At 31.2% G+C, this 21,526-nt stretch overlaps 2 protein-coding genes across 7 annotated transcripts in view; one reads left to right on the top strand and one right to left on the bottom strand.

Moving 5' to 3' along the window:
• LOC115066707 (transcription factor HNF-4 homolog) overlaps positions 1–21,526 on the top strand; it is a 63,423-nt gene that overhangs the window by 34,626 nt on the left and 7,271 nt on the right. Inside the window, exon 1 of one of the 6 annotated variants that reach the window (XM_049446474.1) lies at positions 2,342–4,201. The exons of the other annotated variants lie outside the window; for them this stretch is intronic. Within the exon in view, the coding sequence (XP_049302431.1) occupies positions 4,117–4,201 (85 nt within the window). The 5' untranslated portion in view covers positions 2,342–4,116. Of the gene's footprint in view, positions 1–2,341; positions 4,202–21,526 lie in introns of those variants that run through there. 6 annotated transcript variants of the gene reach the window in all.
• LOC105233967 (proteasome subunit beta type-5) lies at positions 5,448–6,503 on the bottom strand. Its single transcript, XM_011216150.2, has 2 exons — positions 6,270–6,503; positions 5,448–6,201 (listed from the first exon to the last, which is right to left on the bottom strand). The coding sequence occupies exons 1-2, from the start codon at positions 6,399–6,401 to the stop codon at positions 5,515–5,517; spliced, it is 819 nt and encodes a 272-aa protein (XP_011214452.1). The 5' UTR covers positions 6,402–6,503; the 3' UTR covers positions 5,448–5,514.

Raw genomic sequence — 21,526 nt, 5'->3', positions numbered from 1 at the left:
AAGCCGTTGCGGAGAAAAGTTCCTCACCAACTCTCTTTAAAGTTTTGGCAACTACACTAAGCTAAATCATTCTTACAAATACTCTTATATCTCCGAAACTATTTGCCGGATCGACTACAAATTGTCGAAGTATAATCACAAATATATTTTCATCCGATATATGTATGAAACTATGTATGCAAGAAATCGATTTTTGAAATTCAAAACTGGACATAAACTCTCAACCTACCAGTATTTGGGGTAATGACAGAGAGGCCTAGTAAATGAAAAAGATATACATATGTACGTATATGAAAACTGTACAGAATTAATCATGTTTTCGAAGAATATTTTCAAATTTATATACCCACTAAAATATATCCAAAATTAAAAAACAAAAAAAAATTAAAAAAATATAATTTTCTATAAAAATTAAAAAAAAAAAATATTTCGAAAAACTAAAAATATTAGAGTTCTTCAAAATTTCGAAGTGTATTTACAAATTTCAGAATGTATTAGCAAAATAAAAATAAAAAAAAATGGAAAAAAAATTTTGAAATATTTTGATTTTTTTTTGGAAAAATATTGAAATTAAAAAAATAATCATACTTTCGGAAAATATTTACAAATTTCACAATAAAAATGGAAAAAGAATTTTGAAATACTTATTTTTGAATTTTTTTTTGGGAAAAATATTGAAATTAAAAAAAAAAAACTAAAAATGTGGAGTTCTACAGAAATAATCATACTTTCGGAAAATATTTACAAAATGGAAAAAGAATTTTGAAATATTTTTGAATTTTTTTTTTGGAAAAATATTGAAATTAAAAAAATAATCATACTTTCGGAGAATATTTACAAATTTCACAATAATTAGCAAACCAATTTAAAAACATAAAAATTAAAAAAAGGTTTGAGGAAAAAACTCCACTTTTGAATAAAAAAAATATTTGATAAAATAAAATCTTTGAAAAAACAAGCTTTTAATTTTTCAAAAAAAAAATTTGAAAAAATTTTGTTTGAAAATTTCTGAAATTTTTTTTCAAATATGTAATATATTTTTACAAAATTATTTTTAAAATTAAATATTAAATGTTCAAAGAATGAATTTTTTCAAACATTTTTTTTCAAGAACTTTTTTTTTTAATTTTTTTTTAAATCCACAAGTGGCGTAATTACCATAGTAATTATATGTACATACATATGTACATATGTATATGGCACCCATTTTCTTTTGTTGTTGTAGCAGATGTCGTAATTGTGCAAAATGAGCTGAGTGGGCAGTCTACATGCCAATTATCGGAACCCTAACGGATAATTCGCAAATTTTGTTATCTAAATTTGCACACTGACATATCGGACCGTGCTCGTACGCCCAGCCAAGGCTGGCTTGTTTATCAAAATTCGGCGCTCGCACAGTGGGCGTGCAAAACACATGTATACAGATGTATGTACATATGTACATATCTTTTTTAATTTTTGTTTGTGTTTATATACATACATATGTATGTATGTGTGCGCAAAAATTTGCGCTAATATTAAATTGTTGATATGTGTAAAAATGTAATATAATAATAAAACAGGCTAATAATGATTAGCGCTGTGATAAGAAGACCGCGCGGCACGCTGATGTGGAGATGTGTTTGTAGGTAAGCGCTGCGGCTTTACTTCTATATTAAACGTGCGCTAAGGTGTGTATAGCCTAATAGACGGACGAATGACTATTTGCCTAAAATAAAAATGGGGAAAAACGGACGCTGAAATTTCTCAAGCGGACACGAACGCATACGCTGGACGCTCAAACGACACGCACACAAATACGCGAAGGCGCACGGGCGTAGAACTGCGCTGCGCTGTGTGTTTTAGTAGCCTATACTAGATCCATATCAACAAGTAAGTCGATATGCGTGTATGTGTGTGTTTGCTGGCGTCTTAAAGTGACTTGACGCTGTAGAATTTATTGTTTTTGCATTGTTGCTGGTTTTGTATTGGTTTTGATTATTGAAGACGGTGGCTGATACCGCTGCCGTGAGTCGTCAAACGCCAACAACACACACAATTGTATGCCGTATGGTTGAAGGCATGCGGCGTCTCTTTCGCCAAGTGACTTTTATTTACTTGTAGACTCGCTTACTCTCACTCTTACTTCGACCAGCGGCAAGAATACTTAAAAACGCACACAAACACGCGCAACGCTACACCGGCTGCACACATGTACATATACATATGTATGTATGTAAGTATGTGTGTATGGCGGCTCCAAAGCGCGCTGCCCGCTGCTGTTGACACTGACCATACGCAAACACACACGCGCGCACAAAGCAACGTAGGTACGATCGCGGCTTGTAGCCGCCTGCCAAACACCCAGTCACTGTGCGCTCAACGCTAGCGCCAGCGCCGCTGCTGTCGTCGCTCGTAATCACAGTTTCCTTAACAATTTCGCTAAGACTATATCATTAGCATTATTACTAAGTCGTTTTAGTACGAGTGTAGAACAACATTAGCGCCTTAGTTGTCCGTCGGTACTTTTTGTTGCATTTTATTGTGTGTGTATGACTCGGTGTGTGTGTTTGTGTTGTGATATGCCAATCGCACCGCCTAAGAACGTACGTTGCGAGACTCACCGCTGATTAGTCGACTACTTCAACTGACAGTTAACTGTTGACACACTTCGGCTTACGGTCGTCCACGGTTCTACGTTGCTACGTCTGCTGCTGCTGGGGATACGAAAATACAAACACAGCAAATATATCGGTTTAAGCAAGCGTTGAAGAAACAAAAATTATCCTGATAAGAGTGAAAACACGCACGAACATACAAGTACACGAACATACACGTTATGTAGTACATGTAGCGCCAGCTAACTTTGCAAGTGCATCCCTGTGGCGCGTATCGAAAAATATTTATTTTATTTGAGCTTCGAATTTTTTATTGTTGTTGCTTGGACATGATATGACATGAATTACAACTTTTCCGGGTTTTCAAGTGCATTTTAGTTATTAAATAAATGGCGGAACAGTAAAAAATTAAAAAAAATTAAATTAAAAAAATTGAAATTTAAAAATATTAACTAGAAAATTTTAATTAATAAAAAAATTAAGTTAATTAATTAAAAAAAAAAAATAATAAAAAAATTATTAAAAAAAGTCAAGTAAATAAATAAAGAAAGGCGGAACAGTAAAAAAAATACGATTAAAAAATTTTAATTAATAGAAAATTAATTAAAAAAATTAAGTAAATGAATTAATAAAACGGAACACTAAACCAAATTTATATTAAATTATTATTAAGGAGGTGGAACAGTAAAAAAATTTAAGATTAAAAAAATTTAAATTAGAAAATTTTAATTAATAAAAAAAATTAAAAAATCAGGTAAATAAATTAAAAGCGGAACATAAAAAAAATTTAAAATTAAAAAAGTTTTAATTAATACAAAAATTAATTGAAAAATTAAGTAAATAATTAAAAAAGGCGGAACAGTAAAAACATATTAAGTAAAAAATTTAATTATAAAAAAAAAATAATTAAATAAAAGTGAATAAGAAAAAGCATCACTTAAAGAAAAATAAAAAAATTACAAAAGAAAATTAATGAAAAAAAATTAAAAAATTACGAAAACAATTCCTAAGAAAGAACACTTAAAAATTTACATATACATGCATACATATGTACATCTATAATAACTACCAACATCTCAAACGCATTTCAAACACATCACAAATGTGCATTATGCCAATTTGAGTTCCGCGCACACGAGGAAAAGCTTTAAGGTGTGATCTGTTGCGTATTCTATGCAAATCTTCGCGTCAAGTGTGCATTGTTGTGTACTTAGTGCAAGCCAAAAGTGACTGTCAAGGCAAGACTAGGCAATATTTTGTTTTTTCGGCAAATATTTAATATTTGTGTTTAGCTAATTTGTGTGCGGCAAAAGTAACGAAGATAAAAAAACAACAATTACATACAAACAAACACATACATATTTATATACATATCCACACTCATCGATACGCCAGATTTGTTTGCTAAGCTATTTGGTTTCGCCTTTGTCGCGCGTTGCATGCGTTTTAGCAATTGCCTGACGTATACAACAAGTGTCCAGCAAGTGTCAACTGCATGCTGTTAAGTTTCTAGGGGGATATGTTAAAAATGAAGACAGAAGTGCTATCGGGTAGTGGCTTTGATGAGTCCTATATATTTGAGGATAATTTGCTGCGCATGATCGGTGAGTAAGCGTAAATGAAAACAAAAATAATTTCCAAATTTTTATAGGAAAGTAAAATTTTATAGGAAAATAAAATTTTATAGGAAAGATATTAATTAATTTTATTAAGCGTAAAAAAAAGAAATTTTTATAGTGAAGTAAAATTTTATAGCAAAGTGAAGTTCTTTGAGAAAAAAAGTAAATAAACGTAATAAAAGAAAAGTTTTCAAGTTTTTATAGAAAAGAAAATATTGTCAAAACAAAATTTTATGGGAAAAATCGTAATTAATTTTTAAAATTTTTAAAGGAAAGTAAAATTTTATAGAAAAATAAAATTTTATAGCAAAATAAATTTTATGGGGAAGTAAATTATTATAGAAAAGTAAAGTTTTAAAGTAAAGATATTAACTAATTTTGCAGACCGCAAAAAATTAATTTTTATAGTAAAGTAAAATATTATAGCAAAGTTAAATTCTATAAAAGTAAATAATTTTATTAAACGTGAATGAAAAAGTTTAAAAATTTTAAAGGAAAGAAAATACTATGTCAAAATAAAATTTTATAGGAAAGAAAGTAATTAATTTTATTAATTGTTATTAAAAAACGGGGTTTAAAAACGTTTATAGGAAAGTAAAACTCTGCAGTAAAGCGAAATATGATATCAAAGTGGAGTTTTGTAGTAAAAAAAACTTTTATAGGAAAGCACAATTGTATAGCAAAGTGACGCAAAAGAGCTATAAAGGTGTCGTGATCACTAGAGATTTAAGGCAGATCAGAAAGAAAGTAAACAATTTTATTAAAAGCGACTTAAAATTTTATAGGAAAGTAAAAAAAATTATGGGAAATAAAATTGTATAGGGTGAACCAATATTATAAGAAATTAATTTCTTGTTTTAAAGGAAAGCAAAATTTTATGGTAAAATGATATTTTATAGCAAAGGAATTTTTGATAGAAAAGCACGTTTTTAGCGTAAAGTGATCTACAGATATTTAGTGCTTAGCAGCTGTACATAAAATTTTAGCCCCACTTTATAGATATCAGTACGTAACGGCGGTTTTTTAAGAAAATTATGCCTAACTTTTAAAACGATTTATAACCCACAATTAGGAAAATTCAGGCTTTAAAGCTTCTAATTTAAAAAATTTTATACACCCGATCCATTCCAATTTACATAATATGCAAAGCGCTTTCTTTCATATTTTAATAAGCCAATACAATTGCTGTTGTCGTTTTGAAAATATTTAAACACAAATTTTCCAATTTATAAAACTTTTAATTCTGTATTTCAATAGTTTTGTGCACTAGTTACACTAACACAAATATATATTACAAATTACTCCATTTTCTCATCTTTATATTTATAATGCAACTCCTTACAATCATCTTCGGAAATTTTGATCCAACCATCCTCCTTCAAGTGATACACACGTATAATACCACCAGAGTAGGCATCCCTGAATGTAGCATGATAAATAGCACGACGTCCCAAATCGTACGCTTCCTCATCTTCTAACTCGTACTTGTAACCCGAATCCAATACACCATAAGCAAATATAGAACCACTACCAACGGAAAATACATTACCCGACGAACGTGAACCTTCCGAATCGACATAGTATAGACCGGCACCTTTATCATCATAACCAGCCAACATCATGCCCATACTCAAACCCATGCCCTTGTATTCGTGCGCTATATTTGCCATTATTTTGCTAGCCGCAGCAACTGAGATATGTTTTCTATTCCGCAACTCATGCAAACGGCATTCCTTGGCGAGCACACGATCCCAGTAAACACAATCGGCAGCACCGCCAGCCAATGTGCCCAATAAATATTTATTGATTTCGACAATTTTTTTCATCTCCTGTGAACCGATAAATTGTCCACCTGTCGCACGCGAGTCCACGGCTAAGATGACACCACCTTTATATTTGAAGCCCAAAGTTGTGGTGCCGTGATGATAATCAATTTTAATACCAGTTTTATCACCAGCAGCATGTAGTGCTTTTATATCGACAGGCTGTGAAAAATAAATGTGTTAGTATATTTATTTCACAGATTTTTGCAAATCATGTTTTAAGTACTTACGCCGTTAGCCGGTGGTGCCAACAGGCAGTACGGATTGCTGAGGTTGTACGCCTGTTCAGCAAAATTCATTGGATTATTCTTTTTATGCAAGTATTTAGCATTTGAAATGCCTGCTATTTCTGCTAAAGCCATTTTGATTAAATTAATTTATTTCACAAAACAGAAGAAAAGAAAACAATTCAGCTCAGAAAACAAAATCAACTATTGCTGCTTCTTCTTTGTACGTAAAAAGTGTAGAGTCACAGTGGTAGTCGATTGGTGTTGCCAGCTGTTGTTTAAGCATTTACATTGCAGTATATATAGCTATATAAATAATTGCTCAATAAATTTTTTGAAGTGTTATATACGCAATGTTATTAATAGGTGTTTGATAAACAGGGGAAAAATATATAATAATAATAAATACATAAATAAATTTATAAAATAAAAGTATATTTTCTTAACCGTTTTATACAGGAATACACGATACTAATTACTCATACTCGTATGACGCATAACTAACTGGTATTTTACCTTCTGTAAACAATAATTTAAGGTGATGTAAGAATAATTGAGGTATGAAATGCCATTCTTTTTTTTATGAAAAAAAAAAATCGCAATTTTGTTTCTATTTTTTATTTATTTACTATGAATGTATTTATATGCATATTACTGCATTTATGATCCTCAAGGTACTTGAGATAAGTGGGTTCGGTTATCTACAACTCAAAAGTACCCAATTTGTTATAAATAAAGAAATGTATTATTTTGCAAAAACATTCAAACAACGAAATTACAAGTATGCATAAGATGTATTTTTGTAGATATTGATAAGAATGAAGCACATAGAAACCATAGCTGAGTGATAAGCGTACAGAAACCATAAAGGCAACAAACAATATTGCCAAAGAATTTTTATTTCTCTAGCAAGAAAAGTGAGTGCTTTGAATATATTTTCACATCAGACATGCAAAAAAATTATATTCTCTAAATTTTGTAAAAAAAATATAACCTTTTATTAGTATTGCTAATCTTGCCGGCATCCGCATTGCCTCAATTCTACTCAACGCCGATCTCGATGACCTTTCGAGCGTCACAACAGCATTAAAAGCTTCTGAAATAAATTAAACAGCTGCTTAGTTGTGCAGGGGGGCAACAATTTGGGAGAAGCTCGACCAAAAATACGCAACAAATTAGTGCTATCGCGTTATTGCGTATTTTGAAAAAAAAAAAAAATACATTATATACATGTGTAATAGTCAAGCGCCTACATTTGAAAAAATTAAGTTTTTTTAATTTGATAATTTTGGTGATTGGATTTGGATTTTAACAATTTTTTAGAGTCGTTTTAAAATAGTTTTGTACTAATTCTTATTATTTTTAATCTGACTATAATAATTAAAAAAAAAAGAAATTAGCTACTAGGCATTTTAACTTTTTTTTTAAATAAAATGTAAAAGGTATTGACTTAAAAATATATTTACTTAAAAAATATTTGGCCAAATTCAGTTAAAAAAATTAGTGAAATTTTAATAAAAATAAATAAAATCTTTAAAAAGTAACTTTTGAACAAATATTAAAAATTTTTAACAAAAATATTTTTTTTGGTCGTGTTATTTTAAATAAAAAAATTTAGAGAAGTACTAATAAAAAATATATAAACTTAAAAAAAAAAACGTTTCTTTCTGGTTTTTTTTAGTAGAAAAATTTTATTTAAATTCTAAATTTAATTAACTTAAATTCTAAATTATATTTTTTTTTTGTAAAAATTTAAAATTAATGTAAACAAATTGTAATGACGGAAAATACAGCGAAAATATTTCTAAAATTCCCCAAATTTTGTGTACATTTCAAAATTTTTTGAACTCAATTTTTGATAATTTTAAAATTTTTTAATATTATTATTTAAATTTTTTATCTTTTTTTAAAATTATCAAACAAAATTTTTCGAAAATAATTTCCATAAATTTTTATAAAAATCCTATTTTAATATTTTTTTAAATTTAGATTTCCAAAAAAGAAACTTTTCCAAATTTGTTTCAAAATAATTTTTTTATAATTATTTTTAATAATTCCCCTAAAACACTCTTACTTAGGCAAACTCAACATCTACTAGTATTTACGTATAAGTATGTATGTAGATATGCATGTATGAATGCAAATGTATGTACATATGTGTTATCATATTTTCCTAATTTTGACGGTCATTCATATACTATACTACTCGTATACTATATTTGTATGTGCCAGATTAATATAATTTAATGACTCAATTAAAGTTAAACGGATTAGCTTAGCAATTTTTGTTTTCGCAAACTGTTTTCATACCTTCTTTACAAACACAAAAATAAATATATATACATATCTATATGCATACATAAGTATGTATCGATGTGCTCACGTTTTCCACTTACTATCAATGGCACTTGGCACTATTTGCACGAAAAATAGGAACAGGTAATCAATTATTAAGCAAATAATATCGATAACAACCATGGCAATGTCATAAATAGTTAAAAATTAAATTATCGCGCTGTTTTGTTTTTGTTAATGCTTGCTTGTTTTTGTGAAATTTTATGACAGCAGCCACGGACTGAGCCGAAGAGGTGGCGTCGCTGCCCAATGCAAGTTGCGATGAGGGCAATTATGATTTTTCTAAATCTTCAAGTACAACAGCGTAATTATTGAAAATTGTACGTAATAAAGCGGAATAGTGGGCAAAAAGTGCGAATGCAAGTACAGGCGCCAAACAAGCATACATATATACCTACATACTTACATATAAACACACATTCATATGTACTTACATATGTATGTATGTAGATGCAAGGTGGTGTTTTTAAATCCACGTATATATGTATGTATGTCAGCGAGTTTGAAAAAATCATTCCGCTGATAAGATAAACCTCAATCTCATTGCACACACACACACACAATACAGTACCTGCACTTACATATGCACAATTAACCCGTTTAATCAATAGACTATTTATATAGTCAGTATAAATATCCATTAAAGTTCGTACAAATGCACACATACCGTTGCAAATTTTAGCGCATGCATATCAGCTCATGTACACCGGCGCATTTATGCATGCATGAACGTGTGTGTGCTGGTTTGCACCTGAAATGCGATTAACCTTAAAGCAACACTGCTAATACCAACTAGTTTTTCTGCCATCATGAATAACAATAATTTTACAGTTTTTCAGCAATCGCATTGATACGCCACGAACAAATAAAATGCAAATACACATACGCATACTCGTACACAAACACGTACATACATATATATACTCGTACTTACATACAAGTATGTATGTACATATGTATAGTATATGTGGCATGTGTGGCGTTTGAAAAAATATATGGAATAATATAGTTAGCCAATAAAAGTTAATGATTGAACCCCAATTAAGTAGTTAATAGAACTAGTGTAATTTTATGCACTTCTACTTTTTGTATTAACCATTTTATTAATTAAAAAATTCACAAATACATCATACGTATGACTATGTAGTAGACTTGCAATAAAAGAGTGTTTAAATACTCAAGTTTATAATATCGTTGCTTTGAAACGAAAAAGTGTGATCCCGAAAGTACGGGATTACAATTTCGGGATTACGAAACATTCAAAATTTACCGTGTTAAGGTGCTTTGAAACGAAAAAATTGTGATTCCGAAAGTACGGGATTATGCTTTCGGGATTACGAAACATTCAAAATTTACCGTATTAAAAAAAATATATACATACATATATGTCAGTTTATAAGTTTTTGTCCCGAAAATACGGGATTTTGCTTTCGGGATTAAAGAAAGTTCAAAATTTACCAAGTTAATAAGAAATCTATGATTATTGCATAAATGAGTTTATAATTTTTGGACCCGAAAATACGGGACTTTGTATGTTTTCGGGATTATGGAGATGTCAAATTCACTGAGTTAACAAGAAGTCTATGATTATTACTAACGTCTCTTTATAATTATTTCGTCCCGAAACTAAGTCTTAAGGCTTAAAAGATGAACCATTTATCGGTTGACCAATGCCAAAATTAGAAGGAGGAATTTCTTATCAGTTTCCTTCTGAACTTTCTAGTTCTTTATCAAGCTCATTTGGGTTTCGGTACTTTAAATTCGATTCGATCTTGATTTGATCCGATTGACTAAGGCATGTTGAGAAACGACTGATTGATAGTGTCAGTTTAGCGGACAAGCTCCGAAAATCTGGTATTGATTCTAATAGGAATTTCTACGTTAGATTTAGAGTTTTAAAGCAGCAGACGTTTCTATCTGCCATCAATGTGAAGTTTCCAATCCTACTCTGCTTCATATTGTGCCATTTTTTTCCATCACTTTCCCGCTATCTCAAGATATTTTACTATATTTAACTATTTCTAATACGAATACGAATAATATTGTTATCACGATCCCGATCTACATCACTTTTTCCATTTCATTCCTATTCATTTTTTAATGGCACTTCAAAGCCTTTACCATCATACTCCGATCCCGCATCTCCAGATATGTCAACGCAATAACTTCGAGATTACATAAACCAATAAACAGCTAGTAGTTATTATTAGACATGATTAAGCATTATTGTTAAGTAAATACCCTGGCGATACAGTTTTTTGTGGCGCCGAAGCGAGGATGCTTTATGCATTAAATAATTTAATTCGAAAGCAATTTCCATAAAGTTTTACGATTACCAATATAGACTAGAAGTTTTATGGCCCCTCCAACAGCGAGTGCATTAAGCGAAAACAAATTGTTACTTATGTACATATGAAAGTATATAAATAGGTCTTTAATAGACCACCAATCATTTTCAACATCGTGGTTGGCAAATAAACAAGATTAGATTAAGATTTGGATTACTTCGTAAAGCTGAATTGAACTATAAAAATTATAACCACTTACTGTGAAGGACCTGTCACAAAAAAACACATTTATTTACTCGAAAAACAAACGGAAGTGGTTATTGAAATAATTATTACCTGTGGCTAGGTTAACTCTATATTAAGTGATCTATAGCTATGCTTGAAGGCAAGTGAAAAATTATACGTTATTGGCCAATCTTACTTACTTCTTTACTTGTATGTACCATTTATTGGGTTAACACCGACCAATTACCTTAAAGAGTGGGTTTTTAAACTGACCTCTGTTGACAGTAAATTCCTCCACCAACCTTCTCCACAAGCTTTGACCCATTCGTAAAGAAGGACAGTATATCCTTCAACGGCTTCTTCCCACCTTTAGCTCCCTCGTTGGTATATATGCAGAGAAGGAGCCGCCAGAGTTCGGTTGGCGACTCTATGAAGTAAGGTATGAAGTCATAGTGTGTGTGGATATCCGAGTGTTGAAATGCGCGATCTTTTAAAACCCCAGCTTATCTGAGTCTAATAACCACTTTCGCAGTTATACACCTTCTGGCCATGTTTACGGGCACTATGTTGAAAATGACGTTAAGTGCCATATTTGGAGTGGACCTTAACACACCACTCATACTGAAGAGCGCCGCCCGTTGAACGCTCTCGAATTTCTTTGCAAGTGTGGTCTTTTCTAGAGCCATCCACCATATAAAGACTCCAGAGAACATAATTATATTGATTATGGTGTCATAGAGCCAGAGGACTACTACTACTACGGTGAGAGACCCCACCTCTTGCCAAATGGCTCTTCTACAGCAGTATAGGGCAATCGATGCCTTTTTTGCTGTCTCTTCGATATTCGGCTTTTATGAAAGGTGCCTATCCAGGATGAGCCGTACATAGTTTTGTGAGTAAGATATTACAAAAAGGACGAACGGACGTTCGAGTAGGTTTAGATTCTATTATAATACGAGTATAAGCATTATGGGAACGTAAAGACTTACAATAAAAACTTTTCGTTAAAACTAATTTCCAAAACTCCTTAATATATTCCCAAACACATTTATTAAAAAGCCCTAACTACTTAAACTATAGCTCGAGAAATATTTTCTTGAGAGAAGGAAACTAACAGTTTGAATTAAGGCTTCTGCGAAAAGGAATAAAATCTATAGTTGAGACAACGGTCTGAAATTGTCTCCACTTATTCTCCAAGAAGCTGCTCATTTTTTGGGAACGACGATATCGGATAACTGTAGTATATTATGCATATGGTAAAGCTGCCCTACAAACTGATCGATGAAAATCAAGACCTTGTATGAAAAACTTTTTTATTTGATAAGATATCTTGACAAAATTTGGCATGAATTATTATCAAAGACAAAGCTATGATCTCCGTAAATAATGTTCAGATCGGACCACTATAGCTTATAGCTGCCCTACAAACTGATCCATGGAAATCAAGTTCTTGTATGAATAGGTTTTTCATTTGTCGAGGTGTCTTTACGAAATTTGGCATGAATTATTCTCCACTACAAAGCCATGATCTACGCACATATTGCTCAGATCGAAGCACTATAGCTTATAGCTGTCATACAAACTAGTCAATCAAAATCAAGTAATTGTATAGAACACTTGTTTATTAGTGAAAATAACATTACTCAATTCGGCTCTCATTTAGAATTCCAATTAAAAAGATCTCCTAAAAATATTTTTTGTATCTTATCTGTCAATCCTTGTGCGCACATAGCTATCGGTTGGAGTAGTGACCGCTAAATGCAATTAAACTAGTCGCCTTGAACTGCACTGGGTGCCTCAAACTGCGGATATTTGCTTGGCGCTAAAAACAAACACAATCATACATACAAATACGTGTGCTTGTAATATTTGTTGTAAACGTATTTATAATTTGTTCCAACATTTAAAATCTCCAACTTGGCTTAAGTGTGCACGTGCATATAAATGTATACTATATAGACTCTTCATTAATGTCTAAATGGTTATGTAAGTGTGTCTGTGTGTATATAAATATTAACTATTCTTAATTTCATTGTAATTATATTTTCTGCCACTCACATATTGTACACCAATTTTAATTAGCGAAATTGTTTACAAATGGAAGCAAGTAAAATGCTACTAAGTGAGCACTTAGTCTGGATGTGTGCGTGTGCGAGAACTTGATAAAATACTTACTTACTTACTACTTAATTGAAATAAGCAAATAAAATTTTTCCATAAATGTATTACATTGAAACAAGTCGGCATAAAAGTCATTAAAAAAGATATGATTTCACGTTTAATTGCAACGCTGCTTTCTCCATTGACGCATTGCGAAACGACGGAGCAATAAAAAAATTTAAATACAAAATAAAATAAAAATTCATATGACATGACCTCTTCAAAGTTTTATTGAAGAAAGCTTTGAGCATACTCGTGTAGATGTGTCCTTGTCAAGGTGTTTGGTACAATCTTGTGCTGACAAATTCTAAAGCGTGATCCATTTCGAGGTTCCTTACTATTTTTTTTTTAAAGAAAAAACACAGAAACTTGAAATTTAATAAGGGATGTTTAATATCATTCGAAAGAACATTTCTTGGCATTTAGTTCTTAAAAATTATCTCTTTCAAATGTTGGCCACGGCGGTGTCTCAGATGCTCTATCCTTCGAGTTCAATTTTCGATGACTTGTTCGAGCATTTTGCTACTGACGAAGTCCTGAATCGAGCGGGAGTGTGCGCATAGACTTTAGATTTTACATATCCACACAGGAGAAAGTCTTGCAGTGTGATATCACACGATCTTGGTGGCCAGACCGACCGAAAGCATGAAATTATCTGCTCACCGAAGTGCTCTTTCAGCAAATCCATTAATTGATGCGGTGTGTAGGAAGTAATCCTCCGAGCTCCAATTTCAGGCATGAAATAGTTGGTTATAAACGCATTATCTATCTCCAGACAATTTCAGACTTCCATTAAGTAACTGCCAGTGGTCATAGACCCCGCCTGAGACAAGGGCTTACATCAAAAATAACATTAAAATAATTCAAAAATTCGACATTCTCTATCTCCAGAGCTGTCATCTTCCATTAAGAAACAGTCAGTGGTCAAAAAGAACATTTCTCTAATAGCTAACAGGCATTGTGACACATTTCAACGAGCTCTTTTCCGACATGAAAAGGTTTCCAATAAGAACCATCCATCTTTCAAACGTGGCTTCAAACTCGTCGTAACTAGTCAGACTGATTCGGAGGCTTCGAATATGGTAATATTGTATCAACACTCAAGAGCATATTATTTTGAAGATTAGACTGAAGAAGCTAACATAAAAAATTTAACCGAGGTACCACTTTAAAGCCAGCAATTACTCTATTCAGGACACTAATATTAAATAAAACAATCTGTACAATGGTCTGAAGCCGTTAACTTTGTCCATTAAGAGAGCCATTTATTTCCAACAGAACAATCCGAGCCCACATTCCTCGATAGTGACTTATCTAAAGCTCCTGGAGCTTGGTTTGGAATCTTTTGTATCCACCTTATTTTACGAGTCTGAAACCAAGTGGTTACTACCTGTTCCTTTCATATGTATGGCGAATGGTCTTACTGGTGAGAAGCAGGCAGAAGAGAAGCTTGTGAAAATCGACTATATCAGTTTTTTGCCAATCGGGACGAAGGTTTCCATTGGGGGGTTTATAAAATAGCACACAACTACTCACTTAGTCCCAGCATATTGATAAATTCTAATATACTGCTAGGTGCTAATGAGACAATGTAATCCCTATTCAGGAGCATGGATCCAAGGGCCTATATCCTGCATCTACAGACTACTGTGCAGTCAATTAGTAGGGGTTCTGGAGTTTCAGGCTACATGTCGCAGAACCGGCAGTCTAGACCCATGTTGTATTGTATAAGTGCTTCTTGAGCTTACAATGGCCAGGCTAGAAAGCGACAAGTAGCCTGAGTTTTTCCCTTGTGAGGTTGATTTCATATTTAAATCTTTTAAGATTATAACCACACATTAGAAACTTGGCATGCCACATGCCTTGGAGTTGTTGCTAATTTTCTCCATGCACACTCCTTCATCCTTGCGGATCAGCTTCTTTATGGTATGGGGACCAAGTACTTGTATAACCGTAATGAAAGGTTCGGTTCCTACCATGTTGGTGGATGCTGTGGAGCGGGCAAGCTCATCAGCCAGTTCATTCCCATAGTTATGGGAAATTTCGTGCGTGGTCCTGTGACTTCTGCACCAATTCCCTCCGACATTTTCAAGCCGTCGGTGCCAGAAGTATAAGAGAATCCCATCAGGCAAAATTCATATTGATATTACACTTAATATTGAGTATACTCCAGCAAGGGTCAGTTAATCTCATAAAATCTTTCCCTGATCTCAGTACAAAGGATCAATTCAATTTTATCTAACAGTCTCGATTCACAATTCTTTGAGACTATGAGTTCTGTAGGACTAATTTCTTTAAATAATATCGAAAATTGGTGAAAGCAAAGATATTTATTATTATCTCTGAATACAGCGTTTCGAGAAAATGTCGTACAAAGTTTTCGGAGCTGATTACACTAATATAGAAGATTTTAACAAATACGCTAATATTTACAAGATTATTATACCGAATAACTTTAAATTTTCGGAGAATGTTTTAAAATATATTTACAATCGATATGTAACAAAAAAATCGATTTTTTGAAAGTCACAAGGCTTAAACATGCTTTCAAATAGGGGTTATGTCAGGGGTTTCGAGTATACTTCTAGCAAATGAAAGAAAAACTGCTCGTAAAAATATGAGAGTTCTACAGAATTTAAAAAATTAAATGTTTACTATAATATTGAAGTAATTTTGACAACAAAATATGCAATAGAAATATGTATTAGGTGCTTTGCAAAAACAAATCAACAGGTGATATAGGCCTATTCGGTGCGCTCTACTTCTACCTAGTGCTTCTTTTTTATTTTTATTTTCTTTTTCGTGCAAAAATATATGCATGTAGTATATATGTATGTATACATAAATAAGCAGTAAAGTGTATAAATTAAAAGGTTATTGATGTCGTCTGAGGTGCACAGACACATTAAAAACATTTAAAAAAACTGTTTCTTTTTTTATGAAAAATTAGCAGCACGCGCGTAAATCAACATTTTAGTAATGTTCTGCATTTACTTAATATATTTTTTTGTATTTTTTTTTTGCTTTTAAATACTAATTTGCTAAAACGCACATAAATGCCATTAATGAGCTCACATATTTTCATAATTGCATGTCGCGCTCACATATAATTTAAATTATGTTTAAGGTCAGCTATTGTCACATTTTAATATAATTGTATGTTTATATTTTAAAACGAAATTATTAAGGGCGCGCACGCGAAATGACCGCCGATGCGGAAGTTAGATAAACAATTTTTTTGGGCATTTAATGGAATTTAGGAAAATGTGTTTTTTTAATCTTTTGTTTTCTTTTTTTGCGATTTTGTTTTATTTGAAGTTTGTAAATTAAATTAAATAAAATTTTTTATTTATCTATTTTTTTGATTTATTAGATTGTCATATATTCTTTTTTTATTTTTTTTTTATTAATTTTTTATAATTTTTAGATTTATTATTTATTTAAATTTTGGATTTTTTTTTGTAGTTAGTTAAAATAGTTATATTTAAATTTATTTATTTATTTTTTTCATTTGTTTGTTATATTTATGTAAATGCATTATGCGTTTTTCTTGAGTTAAGTGTTACATAGTTTTTATTTTTAGTTTTTTTGTTGGAATTTTTATTAAATTTATTTTTATTTATTTTATTTTTGTTTCTTTTCTATAATATTTCTTTTTAAATTTTTTTTATTTTTAATTAAATTTTATTTTATTTAGTTAGAAATGTTGGTAAAATATATGTTTCCTATTTTATATACAATAATAAAAAAATAGCTTTTTTATTTAATTAAATTTTTATTTACGTAATTAATTTTTTTTTTATAAATAAAAACTATATATTTTTATTTAATTAAAATATATTTTTTTATATTTTTGTTTTTTTTAGTTATTAATTTTCCCTAAACACCATTTCTTTTTTATGTTTTTTACATCAGTTAGCAAATTATTACTTTTTAATTTAAAAATTAATTTTTTTAATTTCGAAAATTTTTTAAATTATTAATTTTCAATAGCTACAACTCTTTTTTTTATTATTTTTTTACATCAGTTAGCAAATTATTACTTTTTAATTAAAAATCATTTTTTTTTATTTAATTAAGAAAAATATTTTTTTAAGTTCGAAAATTTTTTCATCATTAATACCCGCTACAACCATTTTTTACATAAATTTTTTATTATCTAAAATTTTTTATATTTTATTTTTATTATTAAAATTTATTTTTTATTTAAATAAAATTATTTTCATCAGTTAGCAAATTATTATTTAAAAAAAATATCTTTTTATTTAATATTAAAATTTTTTTTTAATAATTTTTTTTTAAGTTCGAAATTTTTTTTCATCAGAATAACTAATAACTTTCTATAAGCTACAACCATTTTTTTTACATTAATTTTTTATTATATTAAATTTTTTTTAATATTAAATTTTTTATATTTTATTTTTATTATTAAAATTTATTTTTTATTTAAATAAAATTTTTTCCGAAGTTAGCAAATTATTATTAAAAAAATGATTTTTTTTATTTAATATTAAATTTTTTTTTTGTATATTTTTTTTTTAACTTCGGAAATTTTTTTTCATCAGTTAGCAATTTTCCATAACACATTTTCCAAACTCGTAGAAAAGTCTTCTACTACATACACTCCCATACTACTGTATACATACATACTTATACTATATGCACATTTGTATCTATGTACATAAGTACATATGCCTGAAATTATACAATCTTTACATTGTATTAACATTTAATTGGGTTGCGGCAGTTTTATTACAAGACTTGCCACTTTCAATCATATTAGAAATCAAATTATTTACTAGTCTGTATTTTATTTTGAAATTCTAATAAACAAGCGTAGAGATACAAACAAAAGCATTGATATCCATGCAAATACGCAATCAACAGGAACGGAAAGAAGAAAAAAACAAAACACACTTGAAGTAAGTTTGAAAATTAAAAAAAAAGAGCAAGTAAATGAATAAAAAACCAACTGAAATAATTACCTATAATTATCAGGTGAACACACGTTCAAATGCAACAACGACACTCGCAATGAGTCTACCTGCACGGCAATTAATTCAGTATTCTGAATTACACTAGCAGAAAAGCTTTATATTTGTTGGTTTTGTTGTTGTTGTTAACTGCCTGGCTGTTGTCATTTGCTGTTTCTTTAAATACTATGAATTTGATCTTTGACATGCATACTTTACATATATGTGTGTATGTGTGTGTGTTGCATATGATTACACACACACACATACTCAAGCGCACGCGCACTCACGCGATCTACTGAGGACGCTTACGGCAGCGCGTTAAGCTCCTCCTTATGTGCACTTAAATTGCACGAGCGCCTTGTGATCGCTTGTGTTGTGATGTATATGGGTGTATTTGTGTGTGTGGATGAGTATGAATTTGAAATTAACACGCTCGTTTCGCAGCGCTTTTAAATTTTTAATTTTCATGGTGCCTATTTACAACTCGTGCAATTTTCACTTATGCAGTCAAAGTGAAGCATATTTTCATAATTTTTATTGAAGATTCCTCTAATTTTTCATTTGATCCTAAAGGTAGACTACAAATAGGATTTTCCTTCGGTGTAAACTCACCTCCGAGAGACATGTGAGTAAGACAAAAATTGGTAGCTGGACATCAACTTTCACAGATATTTGTTCGAGCTACTCTTCTATTTTATCGTTTGCTCCTAAAGGTAGACTACAAATAGTTTGTATGTAGGATATTGAGATGAAATACTGAGTTTAAGACTCCGTGAAAGCTCAACCTCGAATTCAACTCTCGAAATTTAGTATCTTAACTGGTATTAGAAAGGAATGATATGGACAAGAAGCACCAGATTTCCAGCCGACTACGTCTTTTAACATATATCTTGAGTATCACCACTTATTTACCGTTCGCTCCTAAAGGTAGACTACAAATACGGGTTTATCATATCAGTTTCAAGGCAAAATACATGTGAGTAGATAAATAAATTACTTTAGCTGGTAATTGACAGCTGAAAGTAGGTAGAATACTGAGCTGAAGCTTAGCTTTCGCAGATATTCAGTCGAGCTGCTCCTCTAATTCACTTTTCGCTCCTATAGACAGACTACAAATAGGATTTTCCATGAGTGCCAAGTCACCTGCGACAGGCAGAGAGCAAAAAAAGAAAATTTGGTGATTGGTCATCAATATCTAACTAAACTAAGCTAATCGGTATACCAAGGGATCGGCTGTTCTATGCTAGTCTACTAAGAGTACCTCTAAGCGGTGGGTGAAGACATATATTTATTATTAATCTGCGATGAAACAAAAGTGAGCCGTGAGTAAAAACATGCATCAAACATTTAACCAAGATTAGATATCTGCCGACTACTACTATATCTTTTATACTACTATTGTCTTATCTACGAAAGTAAGACGTGCTTTTGAAGTTATAAGTGCCAGAAAATATTGCTATTGCTGAAGAAATCTTCATTTCTCGCTGAAACATAATTTCTCTCTGAAACAAAATTTCTCCCTGAAACAAAGAAAATATTGAATTTCTATTGCAACAATTTTAAAATTATTTTACTTTTCACTAAATTAAGTTAGACCACAATCAGTTCGCAGCCAAAAGTGTGTCTAGAACGTCAACAAAAATTGCCAGGCCTTCTTTTTCTCACATACTTTGGTATTTTTAAACTAAGAAATTGTTTTTTCACTATACTTATTATTAGAAATTGCAAAAAGAATTTAAAGAAGGTTAAAGTATTGAATATTCAACTAAAGATGGGAAACAGGGTGGCTATAAATAATTAAAGAAAGATTATTGTGGAATGGAAAGCATTATTATCGTAGGAAGATGTATTACTATGAACAACAAATCATAAGATTTTGTTCATAATTTCAAAATTCATAATTTGTTCTTCAAAATCTATGTCGTCCCCCTCGAGGTAGTCCCCCGTGGCCACAATACACCACATTCTTTCTAATCCTCGAAACAGTTTTTAAAGTCAATTTCTGGAATAGCTTTCAGTGGGCGTAGCGATTCATGTTTAATGTCTTCAATTGACTCAAAACGATATTCGCGTAGCGGTCGTTTGAGTTTGCTGAATTGCCAGAAGTCACACGGAGCTGAATGAGGCGAATACGAATACGATATTGGTTGAAAAATGGCGAAAACTTCACGGATCATCAAGCATTAGGCGACGGTGCATTATGGTGGTGCAAAAACTAAGAGCTTTCGGCCCATAATTCCAGCCACTTTTTATGAATAGCTTCGCGCAAACGACTGATAACTTTTAAATAGTATTCCTTGTTGCCAATTTGACTAGTCGGCAGGAATTTAGATTGCAGCACACCTCTATAATCGAAGAAAACTGTCAACATAATCTTGATTTTTTACCTGCTTTGACATTGTTTTTCCAGCTACGGCTCACATTTGCCAGGCTATTCGGCGATTGATGGTCTGTTTCTAGGTCGTAAGCAAGATCCTATACTCATCGCCAGTAATAGTACGTTTCATGGCATCCTATTAGTCGGAAAGCATTGTTTCACAGACGTTAATCCGACGCTGTTTTTTGATAAAATTTAGTGATTTTGGAAACAATCGTGCTATCATTTTCCTTAGTTATTATGATCTATCAAAATGGTTTTCACTAATCTTTCCAAAGTAAAGAAGAAGAAAAATCTTTCCAGTATTCCAACGAAGCCAGTAAGATCTCTGACTGTTAGTCGTCGATTCTCAAGCAGCAATTCCTTTATTTTATTGACTTGTAAGTCATCACTTGACGGTGGACGTGGTTTGTCGCGAACGCGTTCTCGACCCTCTTTGAAGAATTTGTACCAATCAAAAACGATTGCTCTCGACAAACAATTATCACCGAACGTATTTTCCAACAATCTGAGCGTTGAATATGACATTTGGCACTGGTGTCACCGACAGTCTTATACTAGAAAAAAAAAATATTTCGACGAAGGGGTTTTCGCGCGAAATTTAAATTAAAGAGTCTTATTTTTTTTGCTCAGAGTAGTAGAGTCAGTTGTTTATAGGCTTGAATATAAATTTCAAATATTTGAAACACTTGAAAACACATATTCTCTGACATATCTAAAGTTCTTATATATTTACTAGAAGACCCGCCTACGTTTTACTGTTATTGGATACTGCGATGGTAGCGCCATCTATCGGTCAAACATTCCAAAATTAACAATTGATTAAAAATGAAAAAATAATTTAAAAAAACATTTTCCAGTGGACCAAATTGTAAATCT

Source organism: Bactrocera dorsalis, chromosome 1 (genome assembly GCF_023373825.1).
Source record: "Bactrocera dorsalis isolate Fly_Bdor chromosome 1, ASM2337382v1, whole genome shotgun sequence".
Classification (NCBI taxonomy): Eukaryota; Metazoa; Arthropoda; class Insecta; order Diptera; family Tephritidae; genus Bactrocera; species Bactrocera dorsalis.
This window is presented reverse-complemented; position numbering and strand designations above follow the sequence as displayed.